The sequence below is a fragment of the Manis pentadactyla genome, chromosome 7, assembly GCF_030020395.1.
Source record: "Manis pentadactyla isolate mManPen7 chromosome 7, mManPen7.hap1, whole genome shotgun sequence".
Classification (NCBI taxonomy): domain Eukaryota; kingdom Metazoa; phylum Chordata; class Mammalia; order Pholidota; family Manidae; genus Manis; species Manis pentadactyla.
Genome location: NC_080025.1, coordinates 18,694,894 through 18,715,229, shown reverse-complemented (window position 1 = coordinate 18,715,229; position 20,336 = coordinate 18,694,894). Strand labels below are relative to the sequence as shown.

General features: G+C 35.5%; 1 protein-coding gene across 1 annotated transcript in view; it reads right to left on the bottom strand.

Annotated features, from left to right (window-relative positions):
* TNKS (tankyrase) overlaps positions 1 to 20,336 on the bottom strand; it is a 178,696-nt gene that overhangs the window by 155,907 nt on the left and 2,453 nt on the right. Inside the window, exon 2 of the mRNA XM_036894099.2 lies at positions 1,307 to 1,531. Coding sequence (XP_036749994.2) covers positions 1,307 to 1,531 — 225 coding nt within the window. The remainder of the gene's footprint in view (positions 1 to 1,306; positions 1,532 to 20,336) is intronic.

Here is a 20,336-nt window from a genome sequence, read left to right as displayed (position 1 = left end):
TTCACTAATAGTTATCACACAGTAGCCAATCACAAGTAACTTAACTGGTTTTGTGGTCAGAGATAATGTTATAAATTCAAGCTTTTGAGGGTTGTTTTACATACCCATTTAGTCCAGAATGTGGCTGTTTTAGTGAGAGACTTGGGAGGTAATGCTTACTTAGGAGAAAATGGGGGAATCAACGGAAAATGGATTAAAAAAAGGGTACTCAAAAGGTCATGGCAATGGATGTTGAAGTGACAAAGGATAATGACAGAGAATGTGCTGAAGAAGTGATAACAGGGATTGCAACAATTTGAGGAAAACTGAAAAACATGTTGGAGGCCTAAGCAGATGGCTACAAAGAGGGAGAAAATCTTAATAATGGTACTGCCATTCTGTCTTTTAAAATGACATATATATTTGAGTTTTATCATAAAGATAATCAGTTTATCATAAAACTGAAATGGATGTCATCCAGGAAGGTAGCAGTTAAGCAAACCAACCTGCCATGGGCTAAACAAACATCCACCATATTGAGTATCAAGAAACTATGCTTAAGAGAAACTATGTCCTCCAGAAGCTTGTTTTAGATTTCAAGATGCAACGTTTTTTTCACATAATAAAACAAAATCTAAAATATGTGTGTGTGTGTGTGTGTGTGTATAAAAGAGAAAGAAATGCTGATTGAATTCAATTTCATATAATCTCAATATTTTAAATGGTTGAAAAGTTCTATTTTGTTGGAAATAGCTTTTTTCTCCAGACTATGGTACATGTTGAAAATATTAAAACTTTACTGTACTCAAACCACTCACTCAAAACTTCCCAGGACTAATAAAATAGCTGGGTTCAATTTTAGTAACATAAAGAAAAAAGGCTTTACTTTAGTACTAGGTGACCTTCCTTGAATCAACCCAGAGCATCCAAATATGTCATCCAACTCAGTTAAAAACTTGTACTTTAGAACAGCTCTCATTTGATGCTAAGATGGAGTTTGCAGTCTTTTAAAGAGACTGTAAATTAACTACATTTGATAACGGTAATCCATCAAAATTTAGTTCCACATCAGTTGGCATCTGACTTGCATTTTGAGAGTTAATGTCGTGAATCTTGTTCTTCACCAACTTTAATACCATCACTCCACTTGCCTTTTGAAGGAAAAGAACTGAGTCAGAGATAAGAAGTAATAAAGCCTTGTTTTCTTACTCTAAGGGAACACAATTTCCACCACAATAAAAAACAAGAGAGAATAGTAAACCTTTCCTTACAGTTGTATAACTGTCAGGTTGATTTTACAATTTAAAGATCATCAAATAATACTCACCAATGCACACATCGATTTTCCCTTTAATAGCAGCTTCATGCAGAGGGGTGTAGTTCCAGTTATCCCGAGCATTTGGGTCAGCTCCCTGGCACAGTAAGAGGCTCACAACCTCTGCATGGCCGAAAGAACAGGCATTATGAAGCGGGATGAGACCTCCGTCATCGCGAGCATGGACATTAGCACCCATCTGCAGTAAGTGCTCTACGACATCCTTCCTTCCAAAACCTAAAACAAAGCAGGGAAAAGATTTTATACAATCAAGCAATTCTGTAACACAAACCATTACAATTCCTTTAACATTATCAACAAATACGAACAACTGCACTACTGTGTTTTATAGCAGAAAGGATAAAAAATTGGCTGCCATTAAATGGATTCTCTCTTCTCACGAGACTCAGAACCAAGAAAGCTCTTCTTTAGTTCTTTGGGCAAGTCATTCAAAAAACGTTTCTTCAACACCCATTTTGTGCTAGGTAACTGTGCTAGAAGAATGAATGAGACAAGATGCCTGTCCAAGGCATTCACTTTCCCCTCATGCTTCAGAAGACAAAATATATACAAATTTTAATAAAGAATATTTAAATACACTAACAACCAAACCTAAGAAAACTCACAGCCCTCAACTTTACACTAGGGAAATTGAAGAGGAATATCTGGATACCAGAAATATGTGGTGATAGTTTCATAACAAGAGTTTGAAAGGGAAGAACTAAAACTAAAACAACCAAAAGAACTAAAAACAATGCCAAAATACCTACTCTTGAGACTGGCGGCCAAAGTAAATGAAATGGGTATTGAAGTGAAACCATTCAAGTTGGGATTTATTGAGTCTGAGGAAATGATATGACAAACAAGTGGGACTACATAGAGAACCAGAGACCGGTGAGAAGTTTCACAATTTTCAGATGGGGGCAGGGTGGAGAAAGGATCTAAAGCAGTCTAAGGACTAGGCAGACACCAAGAAAGGTAAGAATTACCAAAAAGAACATCTTGGAAGTCAAAGGGCAGTAATAGTAGGCAAAGTCTGGCACAAAGAGGACTTAGCAAGATCAATGGAGAAGGGAAAAAAGTCATTGGTAATTTTAAAGTAGTTACAGCAGTGATGAAATTACAAGCTACATTGCAATGGAGTAACAACAACAGAAAAAGGAACCTGCAAATATTACCATTTTTATCTTTACAAGCCAATACCTTTATTCACAGTTTTTCCTTTCTTACTTTAAACTGTATCAGGTCTTATTGGCTAGGTATCTCTACCTCCTTAGTACTTACTATGTAATGTTAGAAAATGGTATCTTAAATAAAACTAAAAGGCAACTGAAAGAGTCGTATCTTCCCCCAATCATGTATATATAAACTAAGTACATGAGGAGTATACAGAAAATAGAAAAAAAGACTTCAAGATATGTCCTCCACAATATTTGTAGAAATCCACTAATTCAAGGAAAGGAGGGTCTAAGAAGAACTCTCCCAAGTAAAAGATATTTTTCCAGATACGTGTCACAAAGTCAGATTAGGTTCCAACAGAAAATATCCTTTACATAGAGCTGAAAATCTGGGGTGAATAGAGGTCAATTTTGTATTACTAAATGGAACACCAAAAGTACAGGTTATTTACTAATGTTATTATCACTACCTTGTTGTTTGTTTAGTATCTGCAGAACATTATAGATGTTAGGGTCCATTTAATTCTCTAAACTTCAGTGTCCTTCTTCTTCCTCCTATCTTCCCTCAACTGGACCATAGGGCTTTCTTTACCCATGAAGATTTAATGGTTTTCCTGCTCTCTAGATTTGACTAAAGTCTGAATGCAAACTCACATTTCCCTAATCAATGCATTAACAATATTTGAGAACTAATTTCCTTTCTTCACTAATAAACAGTTAAAATAAAATACTTTTTAACTTAGTTGGAATTTCTAAAAAATACCCATTTTAACTTTGAAGCAAAATAGCAAAGTGTGTGTTCACTCTTTACTAACACTTTTTAGATCTAAAATATAACAAAAAAGAATGCTCGGTATCAGCAAGAACGTGGTAAAATGGAATCATGCTCACACATTGATAATTTGAGTATAAACTGGCACCACATTTTAGAAAAAAAGGTAGTATTATCTGAACAGAGATTTTTGCATCAAGCATGTTTATCATAGCATTATTTATAGAAAATCATAGATGTTATTTAGATGTCCAACAATATTCTATTAAATATATGATGGTTTTTAATAAATATAACACCACCCTGTATTAAAAGGATGTTATAGAATATTGTGAATGTACTTTACACTACTGAATTATACGCTAAAAAAAGGCTAAAATAGTAAATTTTGCTTATTTTTAAACAAATTTTAAAATTTTGTACAATTTTAAACAATTTTTCAACAACTTAAATAAATTTTTAAAAATGTTAAATTTGTATATTTTACCACACATAAGACATTACCAAAGAAAGCATAAACCATATATACAAGAAAAACAGGCTATAATTTAAAAATTCAACATGGAAAGGTGTTTTAGATAGTTGACCTTTTAGATAAAAAATACAGAAAACAAAATACAGGAGAATACATATGTTTAAAATACAGGTGGATAGAAAAAAATTAAACTACTAGGATTATAGAATTTTCTTTTCTTGTTTATCTGTTTTCTTAATTATTATATAAAAATACAATTTTATATAAAATATATGTGTGTATACTTTTATAAAAGGAGATGGAGGTGAACAGTCAGAATCAGTGAAGACACATTTTATGTGGCAATTATGAAGTCATCTCTCCTAATTTTATTTTTAATTATAATATATTATTACTTTAGATTCAAGATGGTGGCATGAGAGACAGAGAACTCCTCCCAAAACCACAGATAGTGTAAAAATATAGTTAATATAACTAACCCTAAAAGAGCAACAGAAAAGAAGGCTGCACGAGACTGCATACAGACCTCAAGAACAGAGCAGACCTGACAAAACAGGGTAACGTACCAAAGCTTTGATCCAGTGGGACCCAAGACCTTCCCCCACCCCAGCTCACTGGTGGGAGGAAGAGAAACGAAGTGGGGAGGGGGTGGAAGCCTGGGACTGCTGAACACCTCAGCCTGGAGATCTGCTTTGTGAGAAGAAACCTACATTGTTTGGTACTCTGGAGGATGGGTAGCTAGGACAGGCGGAGTGCTTGAGAGACAGATTCCGGCCGTTTGTGGAGGACGGGATCCACACCCAGCCGCTCTGGGACAAGGGAAAGCCAGGCAGTCTGAGAGGCTTCCTAGCGGAGAGAGGGCTGCTGAAGGGGCGGGGTTTGCATGGAGTTTGCTGCGCGGGAGAAGGGGAGAGCTGGACAAGGTAGTCTGGGTGCACTAGGCCCAGCTGGTTGGGAACTTTCAAGAGCCTCAGGCACTTCATCCCCCTGGATGCCTACTCAGCTCTGAGGTCCCCCACTGTGATGTGCAGCCTGCCAAGCCTTCCTCCTGGCCTGACGGCACTGGCTCGCAAGCCAGCAGTCACTGAGCCGGCGTCAGGCCAGTCAGAGGGAGGCCCAGCCTACAACAGCTAGAGACGCAAAGCACAGAGGCTTACACCTACTTGTTTGCTCGGCCCACTGGCTCTGACACTGGAGACAGGCACGGCAGACGGCAATCAGAAAACTGATCTTTCCTCCCCCCAGGTACCAGCTCTGCTCCCCTACAACCCCCCAGCCTCACTCTAGGGGCTGAGAAGCTCCAGAAACTGGAGCTTCTGGGCACTAATGGGCACCACACAGAAATATGAAACATCAAAAGAACATGGTTCAGACAAAAATCTCACAAACCCCAGAAAGAGGGCAAATGAAACTGAACTCACTAATCTTCCTGAAAGAGAGTTCAAAATAAAAATCAGAAACATGCTTATGGAGGTACAGAAAAATATTCAAGAACTCAGAAATGAATTTAAGACGGATATTCAATCAGTAAGAAATTCCATATCTGAAATGAAAAATACAATGGAGGGATTTAAGAGATATGTAGAAGAAGAGATGGTAAATGGGATAGAAATTAGAGAAGAGGAATACAAAGAAGCTGAGGCACAGAGAGAAAAAAGAATCTCTAAGAATGAAAGAATATTGAGAGAATTGTGTGACCAATCCAAAAGGAACAATATTCACATAATAGGGGTACCAGAAGAAGACAGAGAAAAGGGATAGAAAGTGTCATTGAGGAGGTAATTGTTGAAAACTTCCCCAATCTGGGGAAGGAGATAGTCTCTCAAGCCATGGAGATGCAGAGATCTCCCAACACAAGGTACACAAGGAAGAAAACATCAAGATATATAATAATTAAAATGGCAAAGATCGAGGATAAAGATAGACTTGTAAAAGCAGCTAGAGAGGAATAAGATCACACACAAAGGAAAACCCATCAGGCTATCATCAGATTTATCAACAGAAACCTTACAAGCCAGAAGGGAGTGGCATGATATATTTAATGCAATAAAGCAGAAGGGCCTTGAACCAAAAATACTCTACCCGGCAAGGTTATCATTTAAATTTGAAGGAGGGATTAAATAATTTTCAGATAAGCAAAGCTGAGAGAATTTACCTCCCACAAACCACCTCTACAGTGCATTTTGGAGGGATACTATAGATGGAAGTATTCCTGAGGCTAAATAGATGTCACCCAAGGGATAGACAAAGAGTACAGAATATGAGTCATAACATACTAAGAATGGAAGAGGACAAAAAAGAGGGGGAAAAAAAAAAGAATCTTTCGGTAGTGTTTGAAATAACATACAAACTGAGTTAAATTAGACTGTCAGACAGTAAGGGAATTATGCTTGAACCTTTGGTAACCACAAATCTAAAGCCTGCAATGGCAATAAGTACATACCTATCGATAATCATGCTAAATGTAAATGGTCTGAGTACACCAATCAAAAGATGTAGAGTCACTGAATTGATAAAAAACAAGACCCATCTATATGCTGCCTACAAGAGATTGACTTCAAACCCGAAGATACATAGACTGAAAGTAAAGGGAAGGAAAAAGATATTTCATGCAACTACTAGGGAGAAAAAAGCAGGAGTTGCAGTACTTGTATCAGACAAAATAGACTTCAAAACAAAGAAAGTCACAAGAGACAAAGGACATTACATAATGATAAAGGGGTCAGTCCAGCAAGAGGATATAACTATTATAAAAATATCTATGCACCCAACACAGGATCACCTACATATGTGAAACAAATACTAACAAGATTAAAGGGGAAAATAGAATACAATGCATTCATTTTAGGAGACTTCAACACACCACTCACTCTAAAGGACAGATCAACCAGACAGAAAATGAATAAAGAGACAGAGGCACTGAACAATGTATTAGAACAGATGGACCTAAGAGACATCTACAGAACACACCATCCAAAAGCAACAGGATACACATTCTTCACAAGTACACATCGAACATTTTCAAGAATATATCATATACAAGGCCACAAAAAGAACCTCAGTACATTAAAAAAGACTGAAATTGTACCAACCAACTTCTCAGATCACAAAGGTATGAAACTAGAAATAAATTACTCAGAGAAAATGAAAAAGCCCACAAACACATGGAGGCTTAATAACATGCTCCTAAAAAGTCAATGGACCAATGACCAAATAAAAACAGAGATCAACCAATATATGGAGACAAATGACAACAATAATTCAACAACACAATATCTGTGGGATGCAGTGAAGGCCATGCTAAGAGGGAACTATATTGCAATATAGGCATACCTCAGGAAAGAAGAACAATCCCAAATGAACAGTCTAAACTCAGAATTAATGAAATTAGAAAAGGAAGAATAAATGAGGCCAAAGTCAGTAGAAGGAGGGACATAATAATGAGTAAAGCAGAAATAAACAAAATTGAGAAGAATAAAACAATAGAAAGAATCAATGAAAGCAGGAGCTGGTTCTTCGAGAAAATAAACAAAATAGATAAACCCCTAGCCAGACTTATCAAGAAAAAAGAGAGTCTACACATATAAACAGAATCAGAAATGAGAAAGGAAAAATCACTATGGACAACACAGAAATACAAAGAATTATGAGAGAATACTATAAAAAATTGTTTGGTAACAAAATGGATAACCTAGAAGAAATGGACAACTTTCTAGAAAAATACAGCCTTCCAAGGCTGACCCAAGAAGAAACAGAAAATCTGAATAGGCCAATTACCAGCGAAATTTAGATAATCAAAAAACTACCTAAGAACAAAATCCCTGCACTAGATGGTTTCACTGCTGAATTTTATCAAACATTTAGTGAAGACCTAATACCCATCCTCCTTAAAGTTTTCCAAAAAGTAGAAGAGGAGGGAATACTCCCAAACTCATTCTACGAGGCCAACATCACCCTAATACCAAAACGGGCAAAAAAAGAATATTACAGACTAATATCTCTGATGAACATAGATGCAAAAATACTCAACAAAAAATATTAGCAAATCGAATTCAAAAATACATAAAAAAAATCATCCATCATGATCAAGAGGGATTCATCCCAGGGATGCAAGGATGGTACAACATTCGAAAATCCATCAACATCATCCACCACATCAACAAAAAGGATAAAAACCACATGATCATCTCCATAGACGCCGAAAAAGCATTCGACAAAATTCAATATCCATTCATGATAAAAACTTTCAACAAAATGGGAATAGAGGGCAAGTACCTCAACATAATAAAGGCCATATATGACAAACCCACAGCCAACATTATACTTAATAGTGAGAATCTGAAAGCTTTTCCTTTAAAATCGGGAACAAGACAAGGATGCCCACTCTCCCTGCTTTTATTCACACAGTTCTAGAGGTCCTAGCCACGGCAATCAGACAACACAAAGAAAAAAAAGGCATCCAGATTGGCAAGGAAGAAGTCAAACTGTCCCGGCTTGCAGATGACATGATATTGTACATAAAAAACTATAAAGAATCCACTCCAAAACTACTAGATCTAATATATGAATTCAGTAAAGTTGTGGGATACAAAATTATACAGAAATCTGTTGCATTCCTATATACTAACAATGAACTAGCAAAAAGAGAAATCAGGAAAACAATTCCATTCACAATTGCATCAAAAAGAATAAAATACCTAGGAATAAACCTAACCAAGGAAGTGAAAGGCTTATACTCTGAAAACTACAAGACACTCATGAGAGAAATTAAAGATGAAACCAGTAAGTGGAAACACATCCAGTGCTCATGGATAGGAAGAATTAATATTGTCAAAATGGCCATCCTGCCTAAAGCAATCTACAGATTCAATGCAATCTCTATCAAAATACCAAGAGCATTCTTCAATGAACTAGAGCAAATAGTTCTAAAGTTCATAAAGAACCACAAACGACCCCAAATAGCCAAAGCAATCTTGAGAAGGAAGAATAAAGCATGGGAATTATGCTCCCTGACTTCAAGCTCTACTACAAAGCCACAGTAATCAAGACAATTTGGTACTGGCACAAGAACAGAACCATAGACCAATGGAACAGACTAGAGAGCCCAGATATAAACCCAAGCATACATGGTCAATTAATATACGATAAAGGAGCCATGGTCATACAATGGGGAAATGACAGCCTCTTCAACAGCTGGTGTTGGCAAAACTGGACAGCTGCATGTAAGAGAATGAAACTGGATTATTGTGCAACCCCATACACAAAAGTAAACTCAAAATGGATCAAACACCTGAATGTAAGTCATGAAACCATAAAACTCTTAGAAAAAAACAGGCAAAAATCTCCTGGACATAAATATGAGTAACTTCTTCATGAACATATCTCCCTGGGCAAGGGAAACAAAAGCAAAAATGAACAAGTGGGACTATATCAAGCTGAAAAGCTTCTGTACAGCAAAGGAAACCATCACTAGAACAAAAAGGTACCCTACAGTATGGGAGAATATATTCATAAATGACAGATCCGATAAAGGGTTGACATCCAAAATATATAAAGAGCTCACACACATCAACAAACAAAAAGCAAATAATCCAATTAATAAATGGGTAGAGGAGCTGAATAGACAGTTCTCTAAAGAAGAAATTCATATGGCCAACAGACACATGAAAAGATGCTCCACATCACTAGTCATCAGAGAAATGCAAATTAAAACCACAATGAGATATCACCTCACACCAGTAAGGATCGCCACCATCCAAAAGAGAAACAACAACAAATGTTGGCGAGGTTGTGGAGAAAGGGGAACCTTCCTACACTGCTGGTGGGAATGTAAATTAGTTCAACCATTGTGGAAAGCAGTATGGAGATTCCTCAAAATGCTCCAAATAGAAATACCATTTGACCCAGGAATTCCACTTCTAGGAATTTACCCTAAGAATGCAGCAGCCCAGTTTGAAAAAGACAGATGCACCCCTATGTTTATCGCAGCACTATTTACAATGCCAAGAAATGGAAGCAACCTAAGTGTCCATCAACAGATGAATGGATAAAGAAGATGTGGTACATATACACAATGGAATATTATTCAGCCATAAGAAGAAAACAAATCCTACCATTTGCAACAACATGGATGGAGCTAGAGGGTATTATGCTCAGTGAAATAAGCCAGGCGGAGAAAGACAAGTACCAAATGATTTCACTCATATGTGGAGTATAAGAACAAAGGAAAACTGAAGGAACAAAACAGCAGCAGAATCACAGAACCCAAGAATGGACTAACAGTTACCAAAGGGAAAGAGACTGGGGAGAATGGGAGGGTAGGGAGGGATAAGGGTGGGGAAGAAGAAAGGGGGTATTATGATTAGCATGTATAATGTTGTAATGGGGTTTGTGGGGGGGACTTGGTGAAGGGGGGAGCCTAGTAAACAATGTTCTTCATGTAATTGTAGATTAATGATACCAAATTAAAAAAAAAAAGTCAAGGGTTTTCTATATCCTTTGTTAAGTTTATACACAGGACCATAGATACCTAGTAAATAGATTTCTGCTTATTTTATAATAAATTCTATGAAAAAGACACACATTTTATATTTAATTTTCAAGTCACTATTGCTGCTTCTTCTAATTTAAGCTCTAATGATATCAGTCTTTAAATAAAGAACTATTTTACACTTCATTAGATTAGATGTCACTGCTAAGCAACAGGGAGTATATTCCCTGTTGTTTCCAATATAAAAATTTAAGAAACAAACTACAAAAGTGACTTCTATGTCAATGAAGCTGTATCTTTTTCATTTGTCAGAGGCAGACTTTAACCAATTAATTTTTCAATTTTATAGAATCTTATTTAGAAAGGAGAACATTTATGCTTAGATAAAATATTTAATTAACAAGTATAATCAAGAACGTGTGCCCTTCCCAAACCCAATCGAGAAATCACCAGAAGCAAAAGCACAAGAAACAAATCCCAGATTCCAGCTTAAAAATACAAAACAAGACAAAACCACACTACAAAACAACCACCACAACAAAACACTGTAAGAAATCATTCTGGCAAAAAGGAAGGAAAAAAAAGACTGGGTGCCATTGTGAGAAGAAACATCAGTTTATGAGCTGGCAGTCAGGTATCCTGGACAGAGGAGAGGCCCAAGGAAAGTGAGTTCTAACTGTGTGCTTTTCACTCAACACTGTCACATTGTCCCCTAATGCAACTGTGGAATAAGAAAGCAGTATATCCAGCCCAGCTCCAGCCAAAAAGAAGAGGTGTAACATCAGGGAAAAATGGGAATTCGGCTGGGCTGGGAAGCCATGTACAGGGAGACTCCAAATTAGGCACTACAACGAAGGCGACAGCACTTAGAGAAGAGAATGGTCAGAGAAATTCTGAGCGACCAGAGTAAAAGTGAGCAAAAATCACCATCCAGAACCTCTTTACCTTGAGGCATGTCTCTATGTGCCTCGAACCACCTGCAGGACCCAAAATCTAGAGCACAAGCGTTCACCACCCCTACACCAGACCCTTATCAACACCCATCCACCCACACACACGCAATAGAAGCCCAAAGAGCTGTTAGTTCCAAGGGAATATAAGCTCACAACAGAAATAACGAGATGTCAAAGGAGTGCAAGCACCGTGAACAAAGAGTAAAATGAAAGGAGAATTAATAGACCATAAAAAAAGACATTCAAAATTGGCAAATTAAAAGTTGGCAGCGAAGAAATAGAGAATACTGAAAACATGACATGAGAGCAAAAATCTATCAAGTAAAAGCAACTGGAAATATTGTCATGAAAAATACAGTATGAGAAATAAAAAATACAATGAACTGATTGAGTAGTAATGGAAACAAAGAATAAATTCCTGAAAAAACCAAGTTGAAGAAGTGTACCTGAGGAAAGTACCAAAAGAGGTAAACAGAAGGAAAGAACGACAGAGAGAGGAGAAACAGAGGGTGGGAAGACAGGAAATATATGTAGAAATTATGACAGAACTTCTATAGTTAAAGGACAATATAAAGTTTCAGATTAGTAAGAGTTCATGAAGCATCAAACAGAATGGACAGATACATTAGAGAGAAGCCTAACAATAATAAGGTTATGAAATTTCTAAGTCCTTCAGAAAGAAAACACAGATCACCAAAAAAACCCCAGCAATCATTTCACTTCAGACTAAAGCCAACCTTCTCAATTTTAAGGAAAAGCATTTTGGTGCTTAATTTCATGTCTACTACCTTTTTATGTACATGTAGGAGAAAAAATAAAATAATCCTAAATATGTAAAATCTCAAAGCTGAACACACAAAGATCCCAGTTTTAAGTACTCTGGTAAGAAGACTTCAGCATGATGAAAACTGGGCTGGGTGGTTTGCTGCTGCGTGTGTATCTCTCTATCAAGAATTAACTCATAAAAGTCTGTTGCCATCTTGAGAAACATTGAACAATAAACATTCTAACAAAGAATTACGCTGTGCAGGTTATAAGGTTTATAGAGCAATGCAAACTTGGCTGATCTGGGATAGGAGAGCTTCCCTAATAAAGTGGTATTTTTGACCTAAGATCTAAAGAATAAGCAGTTAAGCAGAGAAAGGACAGGGACAAATGTCCCAAAGAAGACAAGGTACAGTATATCCAAAGGTAGAAAGGGTTGAGAAACGCATTATATATTCAAGTACCTAGAAGCAGTGTTTCAAAATGACACTAATAGACGCTGAAAGAGGCAACAACATGGAATCAACTAACTTTCTGTCACAAATCATGAAGAGAAGCAAGATCATCCTTCAAAACCAATATATCAGAACTAAAACTCCTTTAAATTACTATGTCAGTGGGAAGACTACAACTGTTTCTTACCAAAGTGGCATAATTCAAAATTTCTGCTATGTGAACTCAGTTATCAGTAGAGAAGACTGCAAAACATAGATATCTATACAGATAAAACATCGTATAAATACCAATATTAGAAGCTGGAAAAAAAGCTAAGAAGACTCTCAAAATTCTACTGACAGTTTTCAGTCCACCTCCCTTTATAGTTCAATAGATAATTTCTTTTAGAAGTTACTTTTACTTCAGACATAGAGGGAAGGTTAAACAGTGTAATGAATTAATCATAATACACAACCAAAAGTCAAAAGAAAAAGAAACAAAATGTTCTCTAATAAATACTGTTGTTTTTAGCTATAATAATTTAAAAAAATACTCCACCTTCATTTTTAATGTGTGTATTTATTATTCAATAAATTGTTTGAGGAAACTGGCTGCCTGCTTAGGAAAAAAACAATTTTTAAATCCTTAGTTCTCAGTATATAGCAAAATTAATTCAAAATAGATTAAGATACAAAATGTCAAAATGAAACCATAAAAAAATTGTAGGTGGGTATTTGCATGACCTCAGGGTAGACAAAACTTTCTAAACATAAATAGAAGAAAATAAGGAGAAAAACTTTAAAGGCAACAGACTTGAAAAGTTTATAGATGAAATTAAAAAACAAACCAGGAAAAACATTTCCAATGATAAATAAGAAAAACATCAGAAGGCAAAAGAAAAAATGTGTATTAAAAAAATTCACAAAAAAGTTAATACCAATTATTTTAAAAAGTGAAATCAGTTACTCCAGATATAACCAAAGAAATGCATATTAAAACATGAATACTGAACGTTTTTTAATCAAAAAGTTAAGAAATATGTTTTAAATGATGACGTTTGGAGACATGTATAACTGCCCACAGAAGCACTATTTGTAATAGCCAACATAGGGAAACTGTCCAAAGATTCATCAACAGTGGAATGGGTGAGCAGTGGTACAGTCACACAATGTAATTACATATAGTAATGAAAAGGAACTGACTACAGCTATACAAGATAAAATGAATCACACCCAAAATAGTATGTACTATACATAATATGATTTATAAAAAGTTCAAGAACAGACACAACTATAATCTATGGATGGTAGAGGTGTAGTGACTCAAATGACACAAGACGTGTATCTGGTTCACTGATCATGATCTGACTCAATCTGGGCACTCGTTAGATGTATTCACTTCATGAACATTCACCTTGCTATTATACACTTACGATTTGTGCATGCTTCGACTGTATGTTGTATTTCAAACAAGAAAGTATGGTAATAGCTGGTGCTGCCAAGGACGTGATAAGGTAAGTTAATAGAACCTTCTAACAAAGCAAGTTTAGTAACACATATATCTAACATACAAAACTCTCTAGGAATATATGTACTGTACCATCTTAGAAACTCTCAGCAATTACACTTTTAGTTCATTTCACAGACCCAACCAACAGTATTTGCTCCAATGATAAAATCTGAGCTTTCAAGCAAAAACGAGAATTTTGTAAAACTTGCATCTGCCACCATGAACTTAACAACTTCCCAATATTTAAATACTTTTCTGATGAGATTGGAGGTAGTAATAACAAATGTGTTTATTTTTACAGTGAAATGTATCAATATTTGGAAGATCTGCATAGCTCAGTGAACTAGTATTTTCTAAATGACCAAACGTATAAGATGTAAGATTCATGCAAGGTAAACCAATGGAATTTAACATAACAGAGTATAAAAACTCACTGATAAGAGTTTCAGATTCCACATTGCAACTAACCTTTAGGAAACTATTATTTATTACATTTGCGTGTAGTTTTGAAGAAAAAAAAATCTATGATTATCTGAAAAGGCTATTAAAATAGTCCTTTCTTTAAAAATCACATATCTTTCTTCATATACTTCAATCCAAATAATATAACACAACAAATGGCATGCAGAAACAAATGAAAATCCACCTGTCTTTTATTAAGTCAGACATTAAAATGAGTTGCAAAGTGCAGAATAGTGCTTCTCTTCTCATTGATTCCAAAACAAATCTTTGTTTTGGAAAAGTTACATTTCATTAAAAGTGATACTTACTAACATGTAATAGAGTTTATTGTTATTAATTTCCCAGTTTTAATTTCTAATAATGATAAATCTAAATCCTCTTGCTCCTTATAGCACTTATATTTATTGAGTTGTTACTGAACTACTTACTATACAGCCTGAGAGCTCGCATCAGATTCCTGAGAAACAGACCCAAGGGCAAAAACACACTATGAAATTGTCCCAGGGACTGCTAATTAAGCAAGTTGCATGAAGATCTTTTAAATTTCCATAAACACTTCATTAATACTGAGTTCACTCTCTCAGAGAAGGACTACAGTCCCTCTCAGAAATGTGAATTAACAGAAGAGATAAAGAGGGTGTCTGTCCTCAGCACATCTCTTAAGATTCACATTACTGAATATGCTATTTCCCAGATTTCATGATGGTAACATTGGGAAATGAGATCTCTCTGTGACAACGGACAAATCAAAGTGCCCACTATGATGGACACCCCATTAAAAAATTTTAAACTGAGATAAAATACCTACAACATAAGACTTACCATCTTTCCCACTGTTCAGGGGCATTAAAGAACTTACAGATAGTGACTCTCAAATGTTTTATTTACTGTTCAAAATGTTGTTTTTCTTGACTGCTTCCATGAATCAAAACATACAGCAGTTTATTTTCAAGATTTTCCAACAATTTTAAGTAGTTTTTTAAAGAAAGGAGCTGCTCAAATATCCTTCCTCAAAGATTACCCAATCCACTTTTTATGTTCATAAAGCAACTGTCAAAAGATCAGAAAGTCCAACACTCTAATAATTGCAAATGTTCCAATACCCTACCTAATTCAAAGATGGTCTCAATCAAATCCTAGTTACAATGTTTCACAAAAGCATCTATATGCAGTTTTTGCTTTATTTTAAATGCCTATGAAAACATACCAAAATGCCCATATTAGCTGCCTTAGGGTAGTGACATGGTTGACGACTTTTTACTGTACTTTCCAAAATTTGTACAGTTACTTTTCTTTTCAGAAAACAAATTTAAGAAAGTAGTAACAACCGTCAAATTATAAAATGACTCAAAAGGTTTTATTTCTTATTGCTACCAACTTTCTATTTCAGCAACATGGGCCAAATGACTTTAGGGCAGCCAGATGTGGGTTTAAATCTGGCTTCATCACTTAACAACTATGTGATGTCTTGGATGAGACATTATTCTCTGAATCTGTTCCTTCATTTGTAAAATAAAGTTAAAACCTACCTCATATGGTTGCTGTAAGGATTTAATAAAGTTACACTGGAAAAGCACAAAAACCACTCTAAGGTAGTTATTGCTATTTTTATTAGTTTTTACACTATTACTTAGTAACAATATCAACACTATATTGTTGTGTTATTGTTCATTCTATATATGCCAACAGAGCACTGAGAGTATTTTGATGACAAAGAACTGGATTAATATGTAAGTATGGTTATTTATACATTTAAGAAGATCAGAAAATAAGAAATCACAAGTGCTAGCTTACAAAGTTCACTTGCCCAAATATTTATAGAACATATACTATGAGCTATTCACTGAATTTGATACTTAATTTCTCTTACTAAATATCCAAATTTATCTGCTTTTACTAAATTCCAATAGGGCAATGGTTACTCATCTGCTGTAAAATCACTGTGGATTATCTGGGGGGTGAGGGAAAGGGCAATCAAGTTTTCAATAGCTTACTCTAAGTTTTTATATTAGTCCAAAAGGTTTTTTCCCCCAGTTGAGAACGTTTTTCTGCAAAGCAGAAAAGCATAGCTTGGCTTCTGTCCTTAAGACACTAGAAAAAAAAAATCAGCAAAAATGTACTCATTAACTGTAATCCCGTGTCATTTCTCTCTGAAAGTTCACATTTCTGTAGCCAACATGAGAACAACCTGAGCTTTGGGTAATACAGAACTACACATCTTAGTAAGAAGATGGATAAGAATGCCAAATGGTTGCCATGACTGTTGAATGTATCAGAATGAGGCATGTGATCTTTTCAGTGTCTAATTATACAGATACATACCCTAGCTTTTCAAAATTGTAACTGGGCATTAACTGGGCATGAGGAGGTTTAGGTTACTTTTAAACTACCATTGATAATCCAGGGACTTCAAGGATTTTTGGTCAATCAGAAAATTCAGAACGACTTTTTTTCAGTTTGTAATTAATAAAAATCATCTGCTATCAAATGCTTCTTCACCTTTTTTTCTTTAATCTACCTCAGAAGAAAAATCCAAACAAGTCCAAACATAAAAACAGCTGCCACCAACCATTAATTTAGGTTGTATTATACTAAAAAGGAAAAAGGAAGAGAAAACTTGACATCACTTTATTTCCCCTTTTTCTACAGTTAAAAAAAAAATCACTACAATACAGCAAAAGACACCATCAGCAGAAAAGGCATCCTACAGTATAGGAGAATATATTCATAAATGACTTATCCGGCAAGGGGTGACCATCCAAAATATATGAAGAACTCACATGCTTCAACACCCAAAAAACAAACCAATTAAAAAATGGGCAGAGGATCTGAACAGACAATTCTCCAAAGAAGAAATTCAGATGGCCAACAGGCACATGAAAAGATGCTCCACATCACTAATCATCAGGGAAATGCATATTAAAACCACAATGAGATATCACCTCACACCAGTTAGGATGGCTAACATCCAAATGACAAGAAACAACAAATGCTGGAGAGATGTGGAGAAAGGGGAACCCTACTACACTGCTGGTGGGAATGTAAATTAGTTCAACTATTGTGGAAAGCAGTATGGAGGTTCCTCAAAAAACTAAAAATAGAAATACCATTTGACACAGGAATTCCACTCTTAGGAATTCACCCAAAGAAAACAAGATCCCAGATTCAAAAAGACATATGCACCTCTATGTTTATTGCAGCACTATTAACAGTAGCCAAGATATGGAACAACTTAAGTGTCCATCAATAGATGAACAGAAAGAAGATATGGTATATATACACAATGAAATATTATTTAGCCATAAAAAGAAAACAGATCCTACCATTTGCAACAACATGGATGGAGCTAGAGGGTATTATGCTCAGTGAAATAAGCCAGGTGGAGAAAGACAAGTACCAAATGATTTCCTTCATTTGTAGGATTTAACAACGAAACAAAACTGAAGGAACAGAACTGCAGCAGACTCACAAAACCCAAGAATGGACTAACAGTTACCAAAGGGAAAGGGACTGGGGAGGGTGGGGCGAAGGGAGGGATAAGGGGGAAAAAGGGGACTTACGATTAGCACACATAACATGTAGAGGGGGCACGGGGAAGGCAGTACAACACAGAGAAGACAAGTATTGATTCTATAGCATCTTACTATGTTGATGGACAGTGACTTTAATAGAGTATGTGGTGGGGACTTGATAATGGGGGGAATCTAGTAACCACAATGTTGCTCATGTGACTGTATATTAATGATACCATAATACTAATAAAAATAAATAAAAGTTCTCTGTGAACTTCTATTTTTTAAATGGTGCCTCAGGCAAAGCACATGGTTTTAAGAAAACTCTAAGTAAAAGACAATCCAGCTTGTAGCCAACAAGTTTAAGTCTAGGAAGATACTTATGAAACTAATTCCTTTTCTTCTATTACCAAATTATATCCTTTTTAAACCCTGAGGCAGGGCAATTGCTTCAAAGTATAATCTAGGAGCATGCCAGACAATGAAAAGTACAAACACAGCCCCACACCAGGACTGAGCACTCTTACTCATTTTCTTACCTGCTGTGGCAACGCTTTATTGCGGATACAGTGTTTTTGTACTAGAAACTACATCCGTACAATGGTGAGGGAAAAGAAGGCAAGCATGGTCATGCGAAAAAATAGGATTAGAGTCAGGACCGAGTCAGGCAGCCTCTATATCGTTATATGTGTGTTGTAGACACTATCTAGATCAAAAGAAAGCATAAAACATAGTTTGCTGGCTTTGATACTTAAGTACTTTACATTACATATCCTAATTCAAGTCATATGCCAATTAACTACCAGGAAGCTTATTCCAAAATTTCTGCAATTGGAAGTAAATACTATGAAATCTCAGAATTCAATCCTTTCTTAAAGCTTTTTTTAAAAAGACCTCATCTGACCTTTTCTTTAAAAAAGAGACCTCATGAGAATATTCTGGTCCTTTAACAAAAATGTTACTATTAAGAACTGAACTAGAAGATAAAATCACTCTAAATTGATTTTATTTATAAAGCTTTGACTGTTGTCCTTTGAACAACAGAAAACCAGGGTCATGGATCTTATTATCTCTGTGAGAGTCTTATATAAACTCTAGTCAACAAAAAAAGACTGGATCATTTTGATATGGCCATCTTAAGGATTTAGAAATAGTATTTTGAGAACCTGTATCAACAATGGTAACTGGAGATTATGTTTCTAATTGTGGATAGAATGATTCCATTATTAATATTGTCTCTAAGCCATATTTTAAACAAATAAATGATCACAGTCCAAAAATGGGATAGAAAGCATTTCTTAATTCTGCTGCTGGAATTATGGTTACCCTTAGGGTAATATTCAAAAAGTCAAAAGGATTTAAATATGACTTAATACCATTCTTGAGATCTTCAAAAATGGTTTCATTCCATCCTATAAACTCATCCCTAAATGGAAATAAAGGCATGAATTAATATTCTCGCTCCCCATCTTTGCTTGGCTAGCCTGGACTGATTCTTTAAAGTCCCACCTAAAAAATCTCTTTATCCTAGAAAGACTTCCTTAAAAGCTCTAAAACCAGTACAAGAGTTCCCAGTGCCTTTTCCAATATACCTTCCTGTCACTCCAGGTTACACACTTCCTGGGGTTTTGTTATTGCTATTGTTTTGTTTAGTGTTCCCCACTAGACTGTGAGCTCCATAGGGGTAAGGACTATCTGCCACTGCAAAGCTGCATCGCTATTTAACACCTGACTTATGATAAGTAATAAAACATCTGTGGGACAAATGAACTACAGTTTTTAAACTTTCCCATCCAAGGCACTGTACCAATTACCTACTTTAAAAGTTATTCCGTAACAATTCAATCACTAGCATCCCAACCAACAGTCAACTGAGAATTACTTTTAACTACTAGATTTAACAAACCCTTAATACTGTGCACACAAATATGAAAGTATGACAAATTGACTACAGGCTGTTATGATTTTATACCTTAGGGTTTTGCTGGGTTTTTTTTTTTTCTTTCTTAGGTTTGTCTGTTTTCCACAAAAGAACTAAAAAACATTTTTTTTCTAAAAAGCCAGTTCCAGGTCAGCACCTCATAACTGTAATATAATCATTGTACTGTTTCGCTATTTGTTTTCCAGCTTATCTGGGTACACATAAAACTCTAAAACAGAATAAAAAGTAACTGTTCTGGCAAACAGAAGAGGTTGATTTATGAGACAAACACTATTTTATGGGTGATCAACCCTAAGTAAGTACATTATTACACAAGTAAATATAGCTATCATCTGTTAGTGACTACTTATAATGTACTAAGGTGAAGAACAAGATCTGTGAAGCAGTGTGTTAAAACAAATTTGGAATGAGGTATGCAGAAGTAAACAACCTCAGTTGATTCACTGTATCAGAATATTCATTATACTCATTATTTCATTTAGCCTAAGGAAAAAGAAACACTATTTCACCTAAGATAAGCAACACTCATGAGCAAATATCTAGTTAGAT